Source organism: Pteropus medius, unplaced genomic scaffold (genome assembly GCF_902729225.1).
Source record: "Pteropus medius unplaced genomic scaffold, Ma_sr-lr_union100, whole genome shotgun sequence".
Classification (NCBI taxonomy): Eukaryota; Metazoa; Chordata; class Mammalia; order Chiroptera; family Pteropodidae; genus Pteropus; species Pteropus medius.
Window position 1 is genome coordinate 25,334,368 of NW_024349519.1, and position 22,848 is coordinate 25,357,215.

Sequence of the window (22,848 nt, forward strand, 5' to 3'; positions counted from 1 at the left end):
ATATAATGTGTTATATACAACGGAAATATTTTTCCAGATGTCTGTATGTCACTAATAAAGATTTCGACTGTGCCTTAGGGACAGAAGCTGAACAACTACACTCTTTTATTCTAATCATTTACTTTGTTTTTTAATCTCTAAAAGAGTTTTTAACACTGCATAAAACATCGAAGAAAAAGGACCCTTTTTAGAAAGATATCTAATTATGAACTTAATCTAATTAAAATTTCATTCAGTGGTTACACACTTTCCTTTTAACTTTTATTTTCTATCTAATGTCCCATTGAGGAAATGACTCAAACCACTTCAAATGATGCTATAACACATTTTCCAGGGATGCTTTTCATTTTGATCTGTATAATTTCCAACTTTTTAAATCATGTTTTTGATATCAGAAGAATACCATGATTATATTAACCTCCTGAATGAAAGATTACTATTAACTTATTTGCTTCCTGGTGACCCTTTAAGTTTACAATTTAATTATATATTATAATTTATTTAATTTCGGACTTGATGTTAGGATCTTTTAAATGAGCATTGTTTTGTTGATATTATATATGATATAATATAGGCAGGCACATTTAAATTTACTCAAAAAGATGCGATTATTTTTCCACTGAATATTTTATGATAGTAAGTTTTGTGGTTATTACTCTGAAAAGCAAAATCAAACAAAAGTGAAGAGTAATGAAGGATCAAAGCATACTTGCTGGGAGATGATATAAAAAATACAAATTATAAGAAGCAATTGTAAGTGACCTAACATAGGAGTAGGTGGATATTATGACTAGACCTATAAAAGTAATTCAGTATACTGTGCAGGTCCTGTATTTAAAACATGACATTTCATTTGAGAGTAGAAGAAAATTTGAAATGAAAATGTTATTTTTGCCTCTTCCCTGCCTCTGCCAAGTAGATTAAAAGGGGGAAGTTGAGGTATAAGAACTCAGAAGAACTCCTCTACCCTGACACAAAAAAGACAAAGGAAAAAAGAAGAGAAAGAAATGCTGTGAAGGAAAGAATGCAAGATCCTCTGACAGGCTGAATACTGGATGGGAGGAGGGGGCAGGCAGGAGACAAGAGTAATTGAAAATTACCCCTATATCCACCGGGAGAGAAACCTAAAGGATAGAGTTACTAACTGGAACCTAAGGGCGGGAATGGGGACAGCCAGAAAGATGAGGAAATTCAGTCTTTGTCCCTACTGATTTTAAATTTGTGACATGACCCATAGAAAGATAACATCAGAAAATCGGTTAGAAATATAAGCTAGAACAGCAGGTGGGAGCCGAAATGAAAATGTTGGTCGGAAGGCAGGTCGACAAAGAAACAGATCTTTCAACTTAAGAAAAACAAGCAAGTGTTAATTGTGCTTATTATATAGCAGTCCTTCACATCTGCTTTTTTTTGGTGACATGGCATTACAGTTAATGACGCCATGCCGTTCCACAGTTCTTGTCTGGTTGCCGTTGTTGTTAAATAGGATCCCCCTCAAGATTCCACAGCCTCAAAGCAACTGTTAGTGTTCAGTGACCTTCTGCACCCGCTGTCTTCGGGGCTTTGAAATTGATTTTCCTCATCTCAGTCTCTGATAGTCTCTCTTCAAGTGTGCCTGTCTAGTTCATCACCAGAGTGAGAGCAGCGGCACAGATAGCTGAGGAACTGGAGGCGGGCGTCACGCAGGGCGTTGCTGGAAACATCAGAACAGAATCGGCCTGCTCCAGTGCGCTCTGTGTTAAAAAGGAGCCGCTGCTGCTGCTTTATTGCTGGATTCAATGGGGAATATTCTCACAGGATTCACGTTTTTCATTCCCAAATATGGTCTGAGAAGTAAAGAAAATTTCTGTCTTTATTCTACAAACCTCATGCGGATGCCAGGTCAAAACCATATGTTTCTGATAGTAATTTTTGCAGAATTTTTTATACATGAGAAGCATATTCCCAAGGCTGTAGGCAGAGAGTCACAGGATGGGGAAAGACTGTAATGACACACAGATATATGTGCCTTATAATGAGTGAATTAGGCAATAAAAGCATTTTCTCATGAATTCATTGTATAATTTTCCCATAGCTGAATTTCAGCATTCACTTCTCTGTTTGCTCATTAAATATTCGTAGAGTTCTAGACACGTACTAAGCATTATGTTAGATGTTGAAACAGTTAAAAAGAAGTCGTGGGCTTAAGGACATGCATTAGTCACAAGATACACTTGTCAGTGCTTGATATTTTCTACAGTGCAGTAGAAAGGACACTGCCGACTTTGGAAAGAAAGCTTCCTGTCTGAACCTAAAAAATAACAAGACTCCTACCGAATATGACACCAAATATTCTCCTCTACAGGGTATATGTTGACATAGTCCTTTTCTACTCTTCTAATTTATGTCTAAGAGGTCTTTACGTATGCATTTTAGCATATCTATTTTGAGGCCTAATTTACCTAAAGGAATTTTTTTCATATGAATGACGCTATTTGGTTTCCAAGTACATCAGCGTAAACAATCTTTATAAGTTCTTTTCTGACACACTGGAAAATCATCTGAAAACATCAAAGACTAGTGATTTTAAAATACAGTGCACTGGTGATTTGGCTTCTCTTTCAGTGTTTTATAATGTTGTTTTTTTTTTTATTATGGACATATATCCAAAGCACTAATTCGATGCCCCCCAATGGTCATTTAGACAGAGGAAGGGGAAATATAATTCTGAGATTTAAAGTCAGTGGCCAAGAAATACAATTAAATTCTGTTTTCTCTTGCAACAAGAGTAAATTTATGTATTAAGTTAGAAACGCCTTTAAGGTAAAGCTGTCTTCAGTCCCACTAATATCGATGAATAGTATATTTTTGAATATCATTACATTTGTTTTCAACAATATTTCAAAGTTGCATATTGCTCTAAGAAAAATAATTTTGTAGCAATTCAAGCCTGGTTCTTGAAAGAGTTCTTTACCAGTATCACCAAAGCAGACGGACATCATGGATTGATATCACAAATTTTGGAAATTGAAATGGAGCCGTCTAATTTGAAGTCGGCATGTGCTTAGCTCATTGTCTTGCACACAGTAAGTAGATACGTGTTCTTTAACTTCAGGCTGAGATCATAATGTAGAGTCCCACAGGTTCAGGTTCAAACTTTATTTCCCAGAAAGAAATGACTCAAACTACTTTCAATAAAGCTATAACACATTTTCCTATAATTTACAACTTTTGTTTATCTGTTTTTATTTTACTTATTCATTTTTTTATTAGCTGTGGGTCCTTGTCCAAAGTACTTAATTTCTCCAAGACTGACTTTTCACATCAGCACAATGGTCACCATTTTATTTATTTTACAGTGTTTATTGAACAACTATTATGTGCCAGGAACTTTCTGAGTTCTGAAAATACTTAGGGTCAAATAAGACCATAGAGTTTACATGCTCATGGGAAAAGACAGCCAATACATTTGTGCGGTGAATATTTATATCGTTCTTATCGATCAGTGTGATATGCAAACACCTTTATTTTATTTTTTAAACGTTTCCGTCCATATTTTATTTGAAGCTCTCATTCCTAGAAACTTTACTCAAACAATTTGGATCTCTCCCTCCTACTCCACGCCCTTACTTGCTGCTGTGAGCACAGCAGGGAGCATCAAATGCTTGAGTCTTCTTCGCCAAGACATTGAGTGTTAATGCTAGGTGTTCTTACTAATCACCATGTTACTGCTGAGGGAGCCTGCATTCCTGTCTGTGTGGCCTCTTCTGATCCAGTGGCACACTCTGCCATTTCTGCGCTACTAAAGCCGTAGAAGTACGGATAATTCTGAGACCCAGGAACCTCAGGGAGGCTCTCTGTACCTGCGCCACCTACACACATCGGTGTTCTCCGTGGAATCCTATCACCCCTGCAGGTCTCAGATTTCCCCTGGCCTCCCGATATGCTGCCTGGTCTCTACCTCTCCAGGACTCTGCCAGGGGAGCCAGGAGCAGGGCCTCTGTCTCTGAGGCATGGCGGATCTTCTGGCCTCATTCATTCCCCCGCTTTTCCTCTTCCTAACTCTTAATGAGAAAGTTTTCTAGTCTAAGGGGAATCTTTATCTCCTAAATTCTATTTCTTTCTAACATTTTGGCTATATCCCAAATCCTTTCTATTTCTACTTTTCCCCAGAGGCTTTTCCTGGTACCAGACACTAAGGGCAAGAGAATCTGTCTTTGGCCATGGACCTACACGCTTGTTGCTATTCAGATGCCGCTTGTGTCTGTGTGCAGAGTGTCATCAGGTAGCTCTGTCTGCTATTTCTGTACCCTCAAGCATGGCATGGACATGGTAGGGAGAGCCTTAAACTTCTGTGGCCTCTTGCCACCTCCCCAGACTTGCCACAAAGCAGAGGGCACGCTTCTCTTTCTGGGCCCTGTGGAATCCTCTGCACTCATCAGCTCCCCTGTGGTTCTCTTCCTGCTCTCATCCTAAAGATAATCTAGTAGTCTGGAGGAAAACCCCGCTTTATCTCACACCGTATTTTTCCCAAACATAATGGTTATACCCTGGTCCACTCCATTTCACCCAGTAGACTGAGCTTAAAAAACCAGCAAGACGCTCGGGCTACTTCTGCTTCTCATCTTGCCTCATCTCTCCTGGAGGCAGTGCAGTAAAGCGGCTGCTGGAATTAAGAGAGATGAGGCAGAGCAGGGACAGAAAGCAGGGGGGAATTTCAGAAGGAAAAAAAAAACACTTAAAATAGTATTTTAAAATTTTAATCTACCACATAAACAAATAAACAAGAGTATGCGTGATTGTCAGAAACATTTTGAAGAAAATAAACATAACGATATGATGGAGAGTAAAGGGAACAGGGTTTTTGTAGAATCTTTGTCCAGTTACATTTATCTGTCCAGCCTGACATTCACCTTCTCCAGAAGGAGTGGATATGCATCCTTTGGAATGCATTTTTAATCTTTTCTGGTGGCATTGAAGAAATGGTCTGTTGCTGTGGTCTGCCAAGCCTCTTGCTCGCTCTTCATGCATAATCCTAAAAAAAAAAAAGTGAGAATCTAGATTAAAGGGTCAACTGCAGCTCATAGGCCAAATCCAGCCTGTCACCTGCTTCTGTAGTGATCATGAGCTAAGAGTGGTTTTTATATTTTTAAGTGACTGAAAAAAAAATAATAAAAATATTTCATGACATGGGGAAGTTATATGAAATTAAGATTTTGAAGTCCATAAATAAAGTTTTACTTGAATACGGCCACACTCAAGCATTCAGGTGTTGTCACTGTCATAACAGCAGAATTGAGATGGAACCTAAAATATTTACAGTTTGATCCTTTACAGAAAAAGTGTGCCTGCACCTAATCTAAATGACCAGGTGATTCCTAGGCATGATAGTCCATCTTCTCACTCAGACAGAATACATGCCCGTGTATGAAATCACCAATATCAAATTTGTAAATCAGGCAGTTCATTTCATATACATTGGTTTTGAGGGTGTCACATTTTGAATCGGGATTTATTTAAAGTCTTCAAATGATAATTTTTGGTCTTTTGTGTTATAGATTCCAGTAAATGAATTTGGGAAGAAAAATAGCTCATGCTTATTGACCATTTATCTTGTGCTGGATACTAACATATGTAAACACCTCATCTATGTTACTTTATTTAATACTCATAAAATGCCTATGTAAAAGGTACTATTATTATTCCCATTTTACAGGTGATAAAACCAAGACACAGAAAATTTAACTGACTTGCCAAATATCACCCAGCTAATTAGAGATGAAGTCTGGATTTAAACCCAGACAGTCTAGTCCCAGAGCCCACATTCTTAATAACCATGCTGAATATGAATATGGTAGTAGGTGCTAAAAATTCTGCTTCCAACATACCATTTAATTCAGGCTATAAACTTTTAAATTTGCTTTATAAAGTAGTTCCAAGGGGAAAATGGATTCACAGAACAGTTTCTAGTATAATTTATAGAAGTAGTAACTTGTCATTTGCATCTGTTCTAATTTCGTAGTTGATAAAACATTTTTAGATGCATTAGCTGATTTACAACCTTGTGACATAAGTAAACAATTAGTTCCATTATTCACATTACACACACACACACACACACACACACACACACACCCCTAATGCTTTCTAGGATCACATAACTAGGAAATGATAGACCAAGAACTTAAACCCACATCTTCTGATCTCTAATCCTGAATTCTTTCCGCAACATCTGCATTAGGCAAACTTTTGTGACTTTTGCCATGTCTGTATACCAGCTACCAAATTATTCACTTACTAATTTTCTGGAAATGGACTGTAACTTAAATACCTGATTATCCTTTCCTAGGCAATAATATACATAAAACCATGAGTTTGGTTCTTCTTTAATTTATCAAACACTCATATTGCGCTTGCTCTATTTTAAGCACTTTACTGTAAATGTTAACTCATATAAGCCTCATAACAACTTCTGAGAGGTAGATAGCATTATAGTTCCTATTTTACAGATTAATAGGAACACCAAAACACAGAAAGAGGTTAAGTAACTGGCCCAAGGACACAAACCTAGTAGGTGAGTAGTAAAGCAGGATTTGAACCTCAGCAGTGTAACTTCTGAGTTTTGTCTTTTTAGCCCTTTAATTTGATATATTCGATCTATTTTTAATGCACTTTAAAATAAGTACATGAGTATCAAATTTTAAAATATTCAACTATGTACCATCTAAAATAATCTTGTATAAAGACTGTACTGTACCATGGAAGACCTATAATCTGAATATGAATGAAAGAGCAAGTCCATTGACTTCATTGAACCTGTTGTTAGGGAACGAATGATAACTGTTAAGACACAAACTGAATGCGCTATGAATTACTAGCATAATTATGAAATGTAAACCATGAAAACATGGTGCTTTTTTTAAAATGTGGGGACTTAGGAGTATTGTTAACAGGAATCTTAAAATTAGTCACTTTTTTAAAAGAATTCCTCATACAGCACTCTTGTCATGTGATCATTCAATTTCTGTTTGATCATTTTCAAAGGAAGAGAGCATAAAACTTTTAGAGGCAGTTTGCCCTACAGTTTATGGCTCAGTTGTTCAGGAAGCTTTCTATATTTGATCTAGATCTTGCTTCGCTGACCCCTTCATTTCTTTAAGTTGGTTTAAGAAAATATTCTGTGATTCCTTCCTTTCTCTCCCTTCCCCCCCTCCCCAACCCCCAGCAGATTTACCTTCCTGGTTATGTTTGACATAACTTAAAAATAAAATTGGCTTGCCCGCCTCCAGAACTGACCAGCTGCCTGAGTCCAAGCTTGATAGTACTGGTTAGTAGGGAAGAATTAGAATGTTTCATGGACATCCAGGAAATAGATCAGTCTGCAGACTATCAACGTACTCATGCATTCTTGTGATTATATGACTACACATTCTCATAAAATAGTAAATACACATGTAGCTATAAAGTAATAAGATTTGTTTTCTTAAGCGAAATGTGAAGGTGTTTTTGAAGGCACTTCATAAAGAGAAGTTCCAAAATGGCTTTGTGCAGGAAATGCTATAGTCAGAATAACTTTATAGTTTCTCAAGATGTCTGCTTGAAGGCACGCTAATCACTTGTGTGCATAAATACTGCTGTATACATTACAAATCGGTCTCTTTCATCAGCATCATTTTTACGAGTTGAGTTTTTTTTTTGGTTAAAATATTTTCTTAATTTCTATTTTTAATTATATGAAGTAGGTGATTAAAAGACAGGAGACCTAATACATAGCTGTCTCTGTCTCCACACTTTAACATACTCGCATATTGATATTGGTAATGTATAATGATATTCTCCTGTTCCACAGGCATTTCCTATTCAAAACAGGAACAGGGACAACGCCACTGTTCAGTACTGCAACCCCAGGATACACAATGGCATCTGGCTCTGTTTATTCGCCGCCTACTCGGCCACTACCTAGAAACACCCTATCAAGAAGTGCTTTCAAATTCAAGAAGTCTTCAAAGTACTGTAGCTGGAAATGTACTGCCCTGTGTGCTGTAGGGGTCTCCGTGCTCCTAGCAATACTCCTTTCATATTTTATAGGTAAGAACAAATTTTTAGAATTATTTCGTCTGTAAGTCTAAATGTTATATTGTTGTTTTATTGGTTTTATCTATTTATTTGGTTGAGAAGTATATTTTGAGGTTATATCTTCTGGGGAAGGGTTTGGTAATAATATATAACCCGCAGGATATTTTAAGTAATTTTCAGTAAATTTAGATAAGTAAAAAAGCTGCATTTGCATAAAGAACAAGCTTTATTCTTGGACACAGACGCTAGTGTTTGACATTTGCGTTTGACTTATCCCTCGTGAAACATGGGTAACTCTTTGTCATTTCACGTACACAGAATATTCGTATACTCCTACAACAGGTATTAGGGAACTCTGCTACTTGTGAGGTTACACGTCTTTCAGCTAATTCGGCTATTCAAATGTAAAACTCATCACTTGGTACCATTATCTTCACTCAGGAACCATCTCCTAAGAACCGTACATCTGTAAAACAATGAAAGAACTATCTCCGTGTTCATATATGTGGATCTTTCAGCTTTTCTGATGTAGTATTGATGTTAACCCAAATGATGGAAGCTGCAAATAGAAGTTATATCCCTCTTATTTAACTGTTTTGTAACACATAGGAGCATTCGAACTATTAGAAATGGCTTTTGAAGATGTCAGAAATGACCACATCTGATTTTGATCTACTTCTAAGTGTAGGGAAAGGCCTACCACATCAAAATGCTAATGGTGTCCACTGAGATAAATCACAGGCTGTGTGGTTTATCTAACAAGAACAATAGTCAGTGATGCATTTTCAGGTTTATAAAGCGATTTGTGATGCCCCATGAAATTCTGTAACTGATAAGAGTATTACAGAGCTGTATATAGAATAATATGATGCTTGTGCAATGAACCAGTTTCTATCATTAGCTATAATACCCCTTAGTTATAAATTATGTACTTTAGAAAGTGAAATAACCATTTTGAGTCACAACATTTAAGAGAAAAATAGAATTTTGGAGCATGAAGGAACTTTAGAGATAACTGAGTCAGGGATGGCAACTATGTGGCACGTTACGTACTATCACTTCCAATTCTTTTGACCATGGTAGGCACCACTAATGAATCAGGGCTCTCTTTCCCACTGACCCTGGATCCAGCCTCATTATCATCATCACAGTGCTGCATGCAGCACCTCATAAAGCTACTGTCTATCAGTGATAAAAACAAGATGGAACCTTTTTGTCATTTTTCAATCTAATTTAACTCCCTCCTTGTAAAAATTGTCAAACCAGGTACCGAAAGGGTTGTCACTTGCCAAGATCACACACTAATGAAACAATGCTATGCTATTTTATAACATTCAAGGTAAATGAGAAATATTGCAACAATAAAAATCAGTATTCAGACACGGATTGTGTAGTATTCAGCTAGAAAATAACCAGCCATTAGGAGAATCGCTTCTAGTTAGCTTTATAAATTATTTATATTTGTCAGCATTGTGCTGCTAAAGAATATTAAATGGTTCTGAAATGTATCAGTCATAAGTGGCATGGAATAAATTAAGCATGCACATTTGTAGGGGATTCTCTAGCCATAGTACATGCCAAACAGATAAGTACTGTACAGTGCTGGAATTCAGTGTCTGTGTTGTTGACATGTTATTGGGCATCCTTTCTGATTGTAAGTGCTTATGTCCTACAAATTATTAAATATTTTGATTATCAGCTCTGATACTATTTAATTTCATTAACATTGTGTGACTATGGAAAATATTATTTTAACATAAGATTAAAATATTATTTTAACGTAAGATTAAAATATTTTAACGTAAGATTAGATCACTGTTACTTGTGAGACTTGTACTCTTTTCAGGACGTATCAGTGAATATAATTGAGTATCAGACTTCTAAATAAAAACTCAAGTTTATTTTTTTCAAATTGCCTGTTTTCACTGTTTTGTAGTTAGCATCTTCTTTTATTCTTACTAGTACTACTCTCAGAAAATTCTCCCTTTGATTTTAGTTTTCCCCACATGGAAACATATAAATTTTATAATTAATCTACTTAATTGTAGATATTTGTTGAACATTTGTTATCATCCAGTTATTGTGCTAAAAATTAAGACAATACAATCCAAGTGTTACCAAGCAAAAATTACTTTCATCCTCAAAGAATTATCTCATATTTTTTCTGCTGTAATTAAGCATAAATATACTTAGAATTTTCACTGGTCTTCCTGTGCTTAAATGACTAACACACTAATGTAGGGATTTTGTTTGTTTGTTTGTTTAAATCCAGTAAACAATTTCATTTCTTCATCAGTTATCATGACAAATCTTTTCAGACTGAAGATACCGCCTTTACCCTTGATCAAAAAGACTAGGTCACTTTTCTTAGGAGAGGTTGTCCTTTTCTATTGAATGTGCATGTAAAGCAGAGGAAGAAAAGAGGCCCTTGCCTGTACAGCTAGATCAGTCTGATAAACCCTAGAATTAATGGGGAAACCAATGTTATCATTACATTGACCTCACAACCTTTAACACAAGTGCAGTCATCCTTAACACTTTTTTTTTCATTCCCTTAGAGGTCTCCTTCTCTCATATGAACTGTCAGTATAACATCAAAGCCTTAAGAAACAAGTAAAATTTAAAAGTTTGAGGTGTTATTTCTATCCAAGAATTTTCTTTCTCACCTTCCAGTAAGATTAGGAGAAGTTATGAGGATGTGGCATGAACATGTCTCTTCTCTAAGATAAAGGTATCTCGTGATTATCAAACAACTTATGAAATGGAGGGAGGAAAGAAGGGGGGCAAGCTTTGTTATTTTTTTGTTTTTCCTATTCCCATAAAAATTTCAGAGAATAAAGGAAGGACAAAAAAGAAAGAGAAAATTAATTACTGTAGATCATGTAACTTTTTGCATGGGTAACAACTTTTGGTGTGTACCTTTCCAGATATTTTTCCATGCACCTAGAGTTCCAGATTTTTAATGCATTTTGTACTAGGCTTTCTCACTTATTATGCATTAAACATCTTATATGTATAATTTTATTTAGTGACTTTTTAATTAACTACTTCCCAAAAATGCAGTGACTGTTTTCTTATGCATGTGTGTATTTGTGCGTACATGTGTTCAATTTGCTGTGCCAAAGGATAGGCATGTTTTAAATTTTGCAAAGCATGGCCAAATTACCCAGTTTATGCAATCACTAATATTTTTAACCCTTGCCAATCTCTTAAGTTAAAACATTTTATTGTTGTTCTCACTTATCACTAATAATGCTGAATATCTTTTCATATACTTAATGACCATTTGTATTTTTGTGTGTGAATAGCCTGGTTGCCCCCCATTTTTCTGTCAGGAATTTTCTCCTTTTCGTGATTTGCAAGCATTTATTTATTAAAGGTATGAATGATTTGTCATATATTTTATATATTCTTCCAATTTATTAACTTTGTTCATAATTGTTATACCGTACACCATACAGAATTTTTAGAGTAATCAAATTTATCAATTTTTTTCTTTATAATTTCTGATTTTCATGTTATACCTATAAAGTCCTTATTTACTCTAAGTATTTTTTAAAATTCACTTAAATTTCCTTCTGGTACTTTTATGGTTTTTCAATAACCATTTTAAATCAACATTTTTCTAGGTACTCCAATAGATGTTAGAAGTTCAAATTAGCTCTCCATTCTAGAAACTCATAGACGTATGCAAACACACTTTTAACAGCGCATAGCAGTTTGGTTCGCATAAGCAAAAAAGTAGAAGAGAAAAGAAGGGAAATACCTATCTCTGGCTGAAGATGTTGGAGAAAGACTTGATCTAGCAGGCGATACTTAAAAGGTGAAGAGGAATTCAGTTCACTGAGATTAATGTCAGAATGGTTAGTGGGAGATCGCCTTGGGGAGAGGTCATCCAAGGCAAGGAAAGAAAGAAACGTGAAATATCTACAGTGATGCATGTGGAGTGCTCATAGTGTGCCAGGCATTGTGTTTGAAGCTGTGAATGAATTACCGGATTTAACTTCCACAGCAACCCAGTGAGTTATTATCGCCATTTAACAAACAAATCTATCGCTTAGAGAGGCACCTCTCTTAAAGTCAATGAATGATGTAAGCTGGACTGGAAACTATTGAGGTCTCCATTACACTATACTGCCTCCCATGAGGTTTTTGAAGAACTGAAAATAGGGAAGAAAGTGAAGAAATTAAAGCATAACAATGAAAAAGAATCCCATTTATGTTTTTAAAAGATTGCTTCAGTGGCATTCCAGAACATGTAATTTGGAGAAAGTCCAGACTTGTACTTTTCAAACTTTAACGTGCCTGGGAATTACCTGGGGATCTTGTTAAAATGCATGTTCTGATTCAGCAGATCTGAAGTGAGAACCAAGAGTCTGTATTTCAGACAGGCTCCCAGGTCGATTCTGCCGTGGTCCATAGACCACACTTGGAGCAGCAAGGCTCTGGGCCAGCACTGTCAAATGTTGCATTTGATGATGGAAACGTCCTGTTTCCTGTTTCTGCACTGTTCATTTCACCAGCCAAGACACATGAGGCTATTGGGTACTTAAAATGTGGCTAGTGCAACTAAGGAACTAGACTTTAAATTTTATTATTGTTAATTAATTTAAACTCAAGCAGCCATGTATGGCCAGTGGCTACCATTTGGGCAGTACAGGTACAGACAGCCTATTAGAAAACTAGTCTAGTGAGGTCCTGCTGGGATAGAGGAATGAGCCAAATTGAGAAACTGTAGCTGATACATAATAGAATAGATGTGCTATGTATGATTTATCATATCCCAATTCTTAAAGATTAAATGTCCAAGCTTGTACATATGGCAAACTTCTTTTCAGCAGTCACATTATGATTTTTTTAGATTACTGAGCTCCCAGTTAAAATTCTTCTCTAATGCAATAATCTTTAAGTTGGCGTGTCTTTACTCAATGAAAATTCTGACTCCTAAACACAAATGTTAAGTTCAGTGATAATAGTTCGTGATACAGACCTATCAATAAAATGCCTGTTCCACATTTTCTGGGCCCTAACTTAACTCACTCTTCTTCTTTTTTCTGTTCTAATTAGTAGAAAATTGTAAAGATGAGCAATAGTCAACAGTTGTTTAACAAAGAATGGAGTAAAAAGTGATAGTCTCTTGGTTACTGTTGCTTCTTCTTCTGTTCACAGTTATGGGATGAGTAAGAGTCTTAATTATTGTTCTTTTCTCACAGAAAGTGAAAGATAACCTGAAATTTTTGGTGTCGTACACATAGGAAAATGCCCCAAAATCTTATAAAGCATAAACATTATTGAAATATTAAATATGAATCAAAATAAATATTTGAATTATGAGGTTAATACCAGTTAAAACTACAATAGAGTCAAGTCAAACCTCAAATAACACCATTATGGACATTTTCTCTCATTAACATTTCCAGACATGCTGGGTAGAATGAGAAAATTCAAATAATTTCCCATGTAGACTAGCACCAAAAGTGTTTGCACATGTTTTCTAAATTTAAGGAAACCTAGAGAAAACAAAAATCTTATCAAATCTTATGTTATGTTAGCATATTTTCTAACTTTTGGCTTAGTTTATCACAACCAATAATTCATTTAACAACAATTTTTATCACAGCTTTGTTAAGATATAATTCACATACCCTACAGTTCACTCATTAAAATGTACAATTCAATAGTGTTCAGTATATTCAAACAATGTTATAATCAGTTTTACAACATTTCCATCACCCCAAAAAGAAACCCTGTATTCTTGAACAGTTACTTCCCATTTCCTTCTAAAGCCTCCATATTTTTCCCCACAAAATTCTGAACTTTTAAGGGACTGATTTGTTCACTCATTTCCCAAAGACAAGAAATAACTCAGCATTGTTTTTCTTATGAACTCCTGACATATACTGCTAACCAAAGAAATACTTGCATTTTCAATATTCTTTCACTGAAAAAAAAATACATATGTGGTTATTTATTTCTTTTGAACAGCTGCTACCAACTGATTCCTAAAATAGATGTTGTCATACGTCTACTAAAAAGGCTGTTTAACAACATAAGCATTCCCTGGATCTAGCAAAACATAACCTGTCGAATCCAGGTTCATTGCAGTTATGATTCGGTAGCAGTTATCTGTCCTACTTCTGTGTCTATTTGCATTTTATGAACATTTTTACCTCTCTGTGTACCTTGAAATTGATTATGGTACTAGCTGTATATATGCAACTCAGGGCCAGAAAGAAAAATACTCCAGCCCTGTATGCTTCATAAAAAATCAACCATTTAAATATATATGACAAAATAAAATGTGTTGTGACATTCGTTTTTCTTTTTGGACATGTCTTTGTAATAAAAGTGCTATTTTATTAGGTTATAGAACACAACTGAACAATGAATTACATACCATTTTTCAACTACAGCTTAACTCCTAGCTGCATTACATTCAGAAAATGCGTTTTGTCTGAGATGGAATGGTAGCGTTTTTAATACTAATGTGATTTCATCACATTGTAGAAAAATATATCGCTTATATTTTAAAGGATTGAAAATTATAAACTAAAAATTTTAGATCAGTATTTTATTTTATCATTGGATACATGAAATTAAAGACATATTTAAAACTGATTCAGTGGTGAATGATGACAGAGCAAAACAGTTTACCTCTAGGAGAGAAAGGTAATAGTAATATGATAAAGCAGGATACTGGAGTACCCTGATTCTGCAAATTCAAAACGGATGAAATCTACTAAAGCCCCTTCTAGGTGATTGTACTTTTTTCTTATTAAGGACAGCACCTTATAAGGATGAAATTGTGCACACACACACACACACCGAGTCCTCTAGCACCCACAGAAATTTTGGCTATCTTGTCATCTTTGCAGTCTGTCCTTCCTTTCAAAGTGAACTCTATTAATTCGTAGAAAATGTTAGTTTTCTCCGTCTAGCATATCATATGGCAACCTAGAAAAGATTGAGAGGTCACTTAAAATTCAGTTTATTCTATAACTAACTCTACAGAATCATATCAGTGACTTCTGAATTGAACCTAAAGTGGGAAAGAGCTATATATTTCACACTCAATTCTTTGGACATTATAAATTTTTGTTGGTTTTTCTTAACATGCCATAAAAATGTGTAGTTTTGAGTTTATCCGAATATTTGTTTATTACTGTACATAAAAAAGAAATCACTACCAAATTCAAGAAATGATACAAACGTAGAAAGCATGCTCCTCCTCTCCTCACCCAAACTAATTTATTTTACTCTTAGCTCACTATGAGGTCAGCTAAATAAATAATACATGAGAAACATTATATTTAGACAGACTGTTTTTCCCATTCAAATATAAGGATCTCCCTGACTTGAAAAGCAGTACGGACAGCAGCAATAAGAAATATCTTTAAAGTCGGCTGAACTTCAGTTTGTGCAAGACAAATTTATCTTGTGTGTGAGATATGGTGCTGTTTTAGGCTATCATGTTTTCAGAAAGTAGCAACATCTCCTGACTAATGACAAGTGGAAAGCATAATACAATATTTACCATTTCAGTGTTACATTCCATAAATATTTAATTGGTGTTGCATATGTCATTCACTTTTACATTAGTGGCACTGAGAGCAGTGTATTCTGAGAGAAATGGCTACATAAAGAAGAGTGAAAGGAAAAGTAACTGGCATATGTAAGGTTAAAAAAAAACTTTATACACTAGGCATTTTAGAAATAAATTCAGCATAAAACCTTTCAGTTCCATTGACGCTATATTCAAATAAAGGTCTCATCCTAGAATATAAGAGATAAAATAAAATTCAAATACATGTACTCTTTCAGTTTATTTATTGTTCCTACATAATTGTAGAATGCCTACAGACTTATAATGTCTATATACCGTGTCCCTCTTCCTTAAAAATATGATTCCACAGTTTCTTCTTTAGTGATTTAGTAATATAACACCAGAAAAGGAAGTGACGAATGACTGTTCTTCCACCCACCCATCATTCACTCAAAATTTGTTTATTGAGTGACAACATTTATTTATTGAGATATCTTAGGGAATACAAACACAGCACCTAATTATAATCATGATGAGTATTTTAAAAAGGAGAACTGGAGGGGACTAGGAGAGTGCAGAAAAGGCAGTACTTACTGGGGTTTGAGCATCAGAGAAAGGTTTTCCTGCTAAAACCAGAATAATAACTAGTATTATGTGTTTTGACAAATGCTGACATAAGGACAAATTTTAAGTGTTACCACACAAACCTAAATGTGACCCGAAAAATCAATTCTCAGAAATATTAAAACCAATATATTGTGATATAATAAAAATCAAATCTAGATGTGTCTGAGGGAAAAAGTTATGATATTCATTGGTTTTCTTTATTGAGTTGGTCTAGCTAGAACCCTTTTTGTAGTTAACATATAAAAGTGGAGAGAAATGTAACTTTGGAAATTTTGGCTAATTAGATTTTGAATTAGCATAAGAATTTTCAATCTGTTTCTGTTTGCTCCTTCCCCTTAACTTTAGATAGTACACATATATGCTTTAAGAATTTTATTTATAAAATATACCCCCAAAATAGTTTTAAAACTGTGAAAAGAAATGATATCTCTGAGTTCTTTCCAAAAATTGATGAGTATTCTATTAAATCTATTTTGAAGAAATTTTAAAAACGTATGTGTTTTTCGTATTTCAAAAGTTGTTGGGGGAAAAAAGTCATCTTGCTCTGCATTTGATAACCAAAGAGGTCAGCATGCCCAATTGCCATTGTGTTGAGCTGGGCTTAAAAGTGGCCTTTGAGTCCCTTTCATTGTGCATTTTGAGCACATAACATACAGTGAACCAAAGAACAGTTATATTTTTTAGCTAGACCCACTCCTGTATAGTACCAAGATGTTTTCTCAAAACTTCCAGTCTTTCTTTTGCCTTTTAGATTTCATCACTGCTGACTTATACAGATTTCCAGAGAGAGAACTGTTCTCTCTTGGTGACTTTCTCTACCAGCGAGGCTGGCATGACATTGGCTGGCTCTAACCTGGGGTTCCTTTTTCTTCCAGATACTTTAGCCACAGGCTGATCCTTTCTGTGCCCTCCTCTAATAGTGAGATCTTTGTCCCCTTGATCACTTTCAGTAGGTCCCCTGTGCCTCTAGAGGAGAGGAAGCCTTTCACATATTATCCTACATTTCCCAAGAGTGATAGAAGGACATCCAAGGCTCCCTAGAAAAGTTACTGCCTCTAAGCCTAGATTATAGGACTCCCCATTCTGAGAAAAATGATACAAGTAGTTTTGTATCTTAAGATTTTTAGTCATTTTTCACAAGCATTTCCTTTTAATTATTTCCAATATCACAGTCGATTTAATTCTATTAAACTTAGCAATTATTGAATATCCCTCCTAAACACTGAATTTACAGAGATGAGTAAGCTGCGGTCATAAACTTATATGGAAAAACATAATGTTAAATTTTCATGTTGCATTACAATATATTTTTAGAATACCGTTTATAAGTACAAGCTCTTAAAGCAGTAAGATTTGAGTTTGTATCTCTCCTCTATGCCTTACTACCTGTGTAATCTTGAGCAGGGTACTTAACCTCCATAAACTCGAGTTTCCTCATCAGTGTAAACAGAATTAGTAATAACATCGCTCTTGGGAATAATTAATAAAGTAATTGCTGTGCCTGATAAAATGTAAGTGTTCAATTAATTCTATCCACTGTTATTCCATGTAATAATCTAGTAAATCAAATATTGCTATCCATGGTTTTTAGAAAGGAAAATCATAGGCTCAGAGAATGAGTGACTTCTCCAGTGTTAAAGCCAATAAATATTAAAACGGAGTCCTTACTTTGGGACCAGAATTTGTCCCCAGTATAGCATAGGGCATTGTTTCTCATAAAATTTAAGAATTTACAGGTGGTACCTGGGCAGGAGAATAAATAAGATTGAATGAGAATATGAGAAATGTATTCCTTTTTGAATTCTTATTTTGTTGTATCTACTTATTTCGTGGGGAAGGTAAGGTCTCAGTTGATGTTAGCATGTCATGACACCTGTCTGTAACACTTCTTTCACAAATAAGGAACAATTTTAATAACATTATTCACAGTTTATTCCATTTATTCTTATTTTTGCCTATTTATATCAAGAGAGACTGATTTTTCCTTTAAAGTAATACTATAAAATTGCCTTTCAAAATAAATGTATTAAAAATTTTAAGTCAGTTATCTCAAGGAAAAATAAATATATAAATATGAAAATATTTATAAAATAATAATACCATAGGAGGTTCACAATTATATCATAAAGGTGATAAACACATGTTTTTTAAAGAGTACAGGAGTCACTGCTGAGGGGACTGAAAATGCTGTAGGTCTTTTCCATTAGGTCTTTTAGTTTCATTCTAGATCTTTAATCTTTTCATTAGCTACATTTGTAATTTTAACAAGTTAACTGCATGATGTTGTTAGTAAATTACATAGAATTTGTACGTAAAAACTAATTATATTATTCCATCATTTCAAATAATCACAAATTTTACCATTATTTTTTATTTTTAGAGTAAAGATATTTTTAAAGGCTTTTTACTTCCTTAAAGTAATTCTTCATGATCTTAGAAAAGAATCACTTATTGAGAAGCAATGCATGTTCAAAGTGGGAAAGCTGGCCACTTATTTTTAGGAAAGGAAACGAAGACCACCACGTGCAAAAAGCAAGCAGACAGTGTGAGCAAGACTCCTGGGGATCAGAGATGACCTCTTCCTCTGAATTGTGCTTTGAAGTAAATTGCCACTAATGCCCCATAAATATCCATTAGTAATAGTTAGGATAAGTTTATAACTAAGGTAAGCGCTTCTCCAGGTGATCCCAGATTAATGGGGGCCGCTGGAACACTGGATTCCCAGGCCTTTTTCCTACCCTGCCTGGTGAGTTGAGAAGGTCAAGGGAGACTGCCATCATCTGTCAAAGTTACCACTACCTACTGGGGGTGGCGAAGTGGGTGCCATACCACACTGCTTCTCTTCTGAAACAGAACCTGATAAGGTATACGCTGACTACGTTTTTGCTGATGAATGATGGACGACAAACTACGTGAACTGGTTGTGCCCAGATTCCTGAAAGGCCATTGACTCTGTTTAAAGTCACCACTTGACAACCACACATGCGCACACACACACTCACAAATTATATTCTGTCTCTCAAATGTAACCTTTGGAGGAGGAGTGAATTAATATGAAGGGAATGTTTTTCTGGAGTTTGCTATATTTTAATATACCAACCTTCCTCTAAGAATCTCCATAGCCCTAATAGTTGGAGCTTTTCATAATGATGATTAAAGTTATCTTAAATTTCCAAAGAATTGTAAATTTCAGGTCCATTCAACTACTTTTACAAAAAGTCAAAACCAGCTGAGAAAAAATGTTATGCTTAAGTAGCTTATTAGCATACATATACATTTGTTACGTAAAAGTCAATATAGCTCTTAAAGCTATTATGGAAGAGAGGAATCCAGACGAAAATCAAGTCAGTGCAACAAGCCTTTGAATAATGAGCACATCCATAGGGTTTCGATGGCAAAGCTGCTAATAACTGTCACTAATGAATCCTCTGTTACGTACATTTCATGATAACAGCAAACCCAGTATTTTGGCAAGCAGGGAATAGTCTATAAAGCATGTAAATTATTTCATTTTGTATTTTCAATGTTTTTGAAATACGTCCTCTTATCAGATTCTTTAATGTTGACAACCGTTACCTCAAAGACTCTCTAGCTTATTGATAATGATTGGCCCCTTTGGGCAGCTCATCATGGTGGTGAACACTTTGTTCTTTCCATTAGATTGGAGAATGACTGCTTCTTTCATTCAGAGAGCAGAACCTGGAAATAAGAGAAAACTAACGACACATTAGGAAAACAGTCTGTTTTAGAAATCCTGACTTAATTCCCTTAGTGACAGAAACAACAGCTTGATTTTCCTAAGCCTCTTGTCAGTTTCAGCATTGGCTGTCAGTGGGCAGCTGGAATTACTGTTTCCTAAGCAGCATCCTCAAACATATTACACTGAATCCACACAGCTAAGGAAGAAAAAAAATGTAGTTAAATTTCAAAGTATAATTTTAATATTATTATTTATAAAAGAATATGAGTCAAATATGTTAGCAGAAACAAACCTACATAGCTAAATCACTATTTGCTCATCAAGACATTTTGTATCCAATGTGATTCTACTTTTCCATTAATGACAAAATACCAAAAAGGTAGAAAGGAAAAATACACAGCATAGAAATATAAAATATTAACGACTATTTCTAACCTCCTTACTCTCCCCTCTAAAAAATACCATTAGTTCATAAAGCTTATGATTTCAATATGTTATAATACTTAGAGAAACTTGCTACATCAAGTGTTGGTTCCTTTGGATAGCAAGATATCTTATAATTGAGATAATTTCTTTTTTCTTACTAACCTTGAGTACATATTAATATGAAAGCTTTCAAAAGAAATATTGATTTTAAAAGAACTATATTTGGGTCACCAAGGTCTGGACTATTAATATAATATTAGCCTTAAAGTTATTAGCAAAATAATGGAATAGAATGCCAAAATATTGCCTAACACATTCTGTCAACATGTGTGTGAACACAGCAGGAAATACAAAACAAAAGATAATTTATGGAAAACTGTGTATTCCTAATGACTGTTTAAACCAGTAGGGGTCCAGAGTAGAAACTGCTGTCTTTACATTGAAAACTTGGTTACATTCTGCAAGCATGCGTCAAATCAAATCGTTGCCTTATATTTAAGAATATTTTTATTTTTTCTCCGTAAAATCTAATCATTGCTTGTGTGCGTTATGTACATTGATATATTAGTGAAACTAAAACATAATGAGAAAATTTTGCTTTCAAAACCCAAGATATCCAAGGTATCTTATGCATACAATGATAGTTTGACTTCATATAATTATATTTTATTTTAAAATAAAAACAGCGGAACATTGGTATCCTAATATGTTGATGCCTTATTGATGCCATGTAATTTTTTCCTATGCTCAATGATTTAGCCTAAATATTTATAGTTTAAAATATATTGACACATCATAGAATAAAAATCTGGAAGATACCTTAGAGATTATCTAGTGAAGACTCTTAAGATTTTTATGTAAATGAGAACTCTAAGCCTCCGAGAGGCCCAGTGACTTGCCAGTGTTCCGCAACTAGTTAGAGCCAGAATCAAGACTGGGACCCAGGGCTCTTTTAACATAAAAGGCTCCACAAGACAAAACAAACTATCTCTGTTAAAAACCATGCTCCTAACTATAAAAGGTCAGATTCTGATTTTCTTTTCTTGCAACTTCTGATAACATGTTCTTAATGAATCTCAGATTATTTGGTGGGAAATGTACCATGGTGAATGTGAGAGGAATTACAAGAAAGAGAAACTTTAGACCTAAGCTTGCTTAGATGAACTTTCAAGATTTGGGAGGCCTAAACAAAAATAAATTGTAGACATTTTCAGGATGATATTTTTTAAGTCAGTTTTTCTTAGCAGATGCTGGTTCTCGCATTATCTCATATTTTTGTCTTTGTGAGAATGTTTGCTTGATCTTGTAATATTAAGCAGCATTTAGCCAATAATGGTAGGCATGCTAAGATCTATACTCTTAAGTGCCAAAACCTGAAAGTGTACTCTTCAGGGTTCTGGTGGCATAAGCTACATTCAGGGTTCTGATGGCAAAGGTGTTTGCTTCTGTGTTCGCTTCACAACATCCCCTGTAATTTGCTCCAAGGTTCTGGCAGATTGCTGGACCATGTCACCAGCTGTCGCCACTCCTCCTTCCCATCCATATTTGGCAGTATCTGAGAACACAAGTCATGCCAGTAGAAATAATAGTAGCTGTGATAACAACTCGAATGGCATGGTCCCCAGAGACAAGATCAAATTTTGGCATTTTTTCTCTCAACATGGAATTTAAAATGGCACTGAATTTGCTACTTGGTGGTGTATAATTTTCTTTAATTACACATTTTGATTTCAAGTGTTCCACATGCTGACTTTTAAGTATCAAACCAACATATATTGGTTAAAAACAATGGCATGCCCTTTTCTTCAATGGGGAGGAGGTGAAATAACTATAATACCATAGATTCCTTTCATCTCCATCATCCGTGAAAAATAAAAGGAACGTATGCAATAATTCTTCTCTCACTTGAATGGTCTTTGAGCCTAAAAGAAAATTTCTTCATAAAATTTCACTGATCAGTCTTTACTAGTATATTGTCTCAAAATTATTTCAATGAATGAGGTTTTTTTCTTAACATTCTCTGGGTAAGCTTACAGAAAAAAAAAATAAGAGGTTATAGAATGAATGCTTTTAAATTATATAAGAAGTATTTTAATTTTAAACTGGTTAAAATTGATTACAATCTAAGAATACCACAAGCAACCTAAAAGGATGTAGTCTAGAATAAACTATTTGGCTATTAGTAACATAAATTGCAATAGTGATTGATGGCTCAGTGTTCATGTGAGTCACTCCTACAGTTACCATTACAATTTTTTATCATTGACTTAGGTGATAGTAGAAAAAGTATGCTCATTAATTTTCTAGATGGTAAATGTCAGATATTACAAGTAATTCAAAGAGTCCTGACTGGGAATGATCTTGGAAGTTGATGTTCTCCTGCCCTAAGACAGAGAGAGGAATGACACAGTAGTCCCCTCTTAACCACGGTTTATTTTCTGAGGTTTCAGTTACCTATAGTCAACCACGGTCCAAAAATATTAAACAGAAAATTCCA

At 34.9% G+C, this 22,848-nt stretch overlaps 1 protein-coding gene across 1 annotated transcript in view; it reads left to right on the plus strand.

Moving 5' to 3' along the window:
- TENM3 (teneurin transmembrane protein 3) overlaps nucleotides 1–22,848 on the plus strand; it is a 546,591-nt gene that overhangs the window by 390,152 nt on the left and 133,591 nt on the right. Inside the window, 1 exon segment of the mRNA XM_039882598.1 lies at nucleotides 7,829–8,067. Coding sequence (XP_039738532.1) covers nucleotides 7,829–8,067 — 239 coding nt within the window.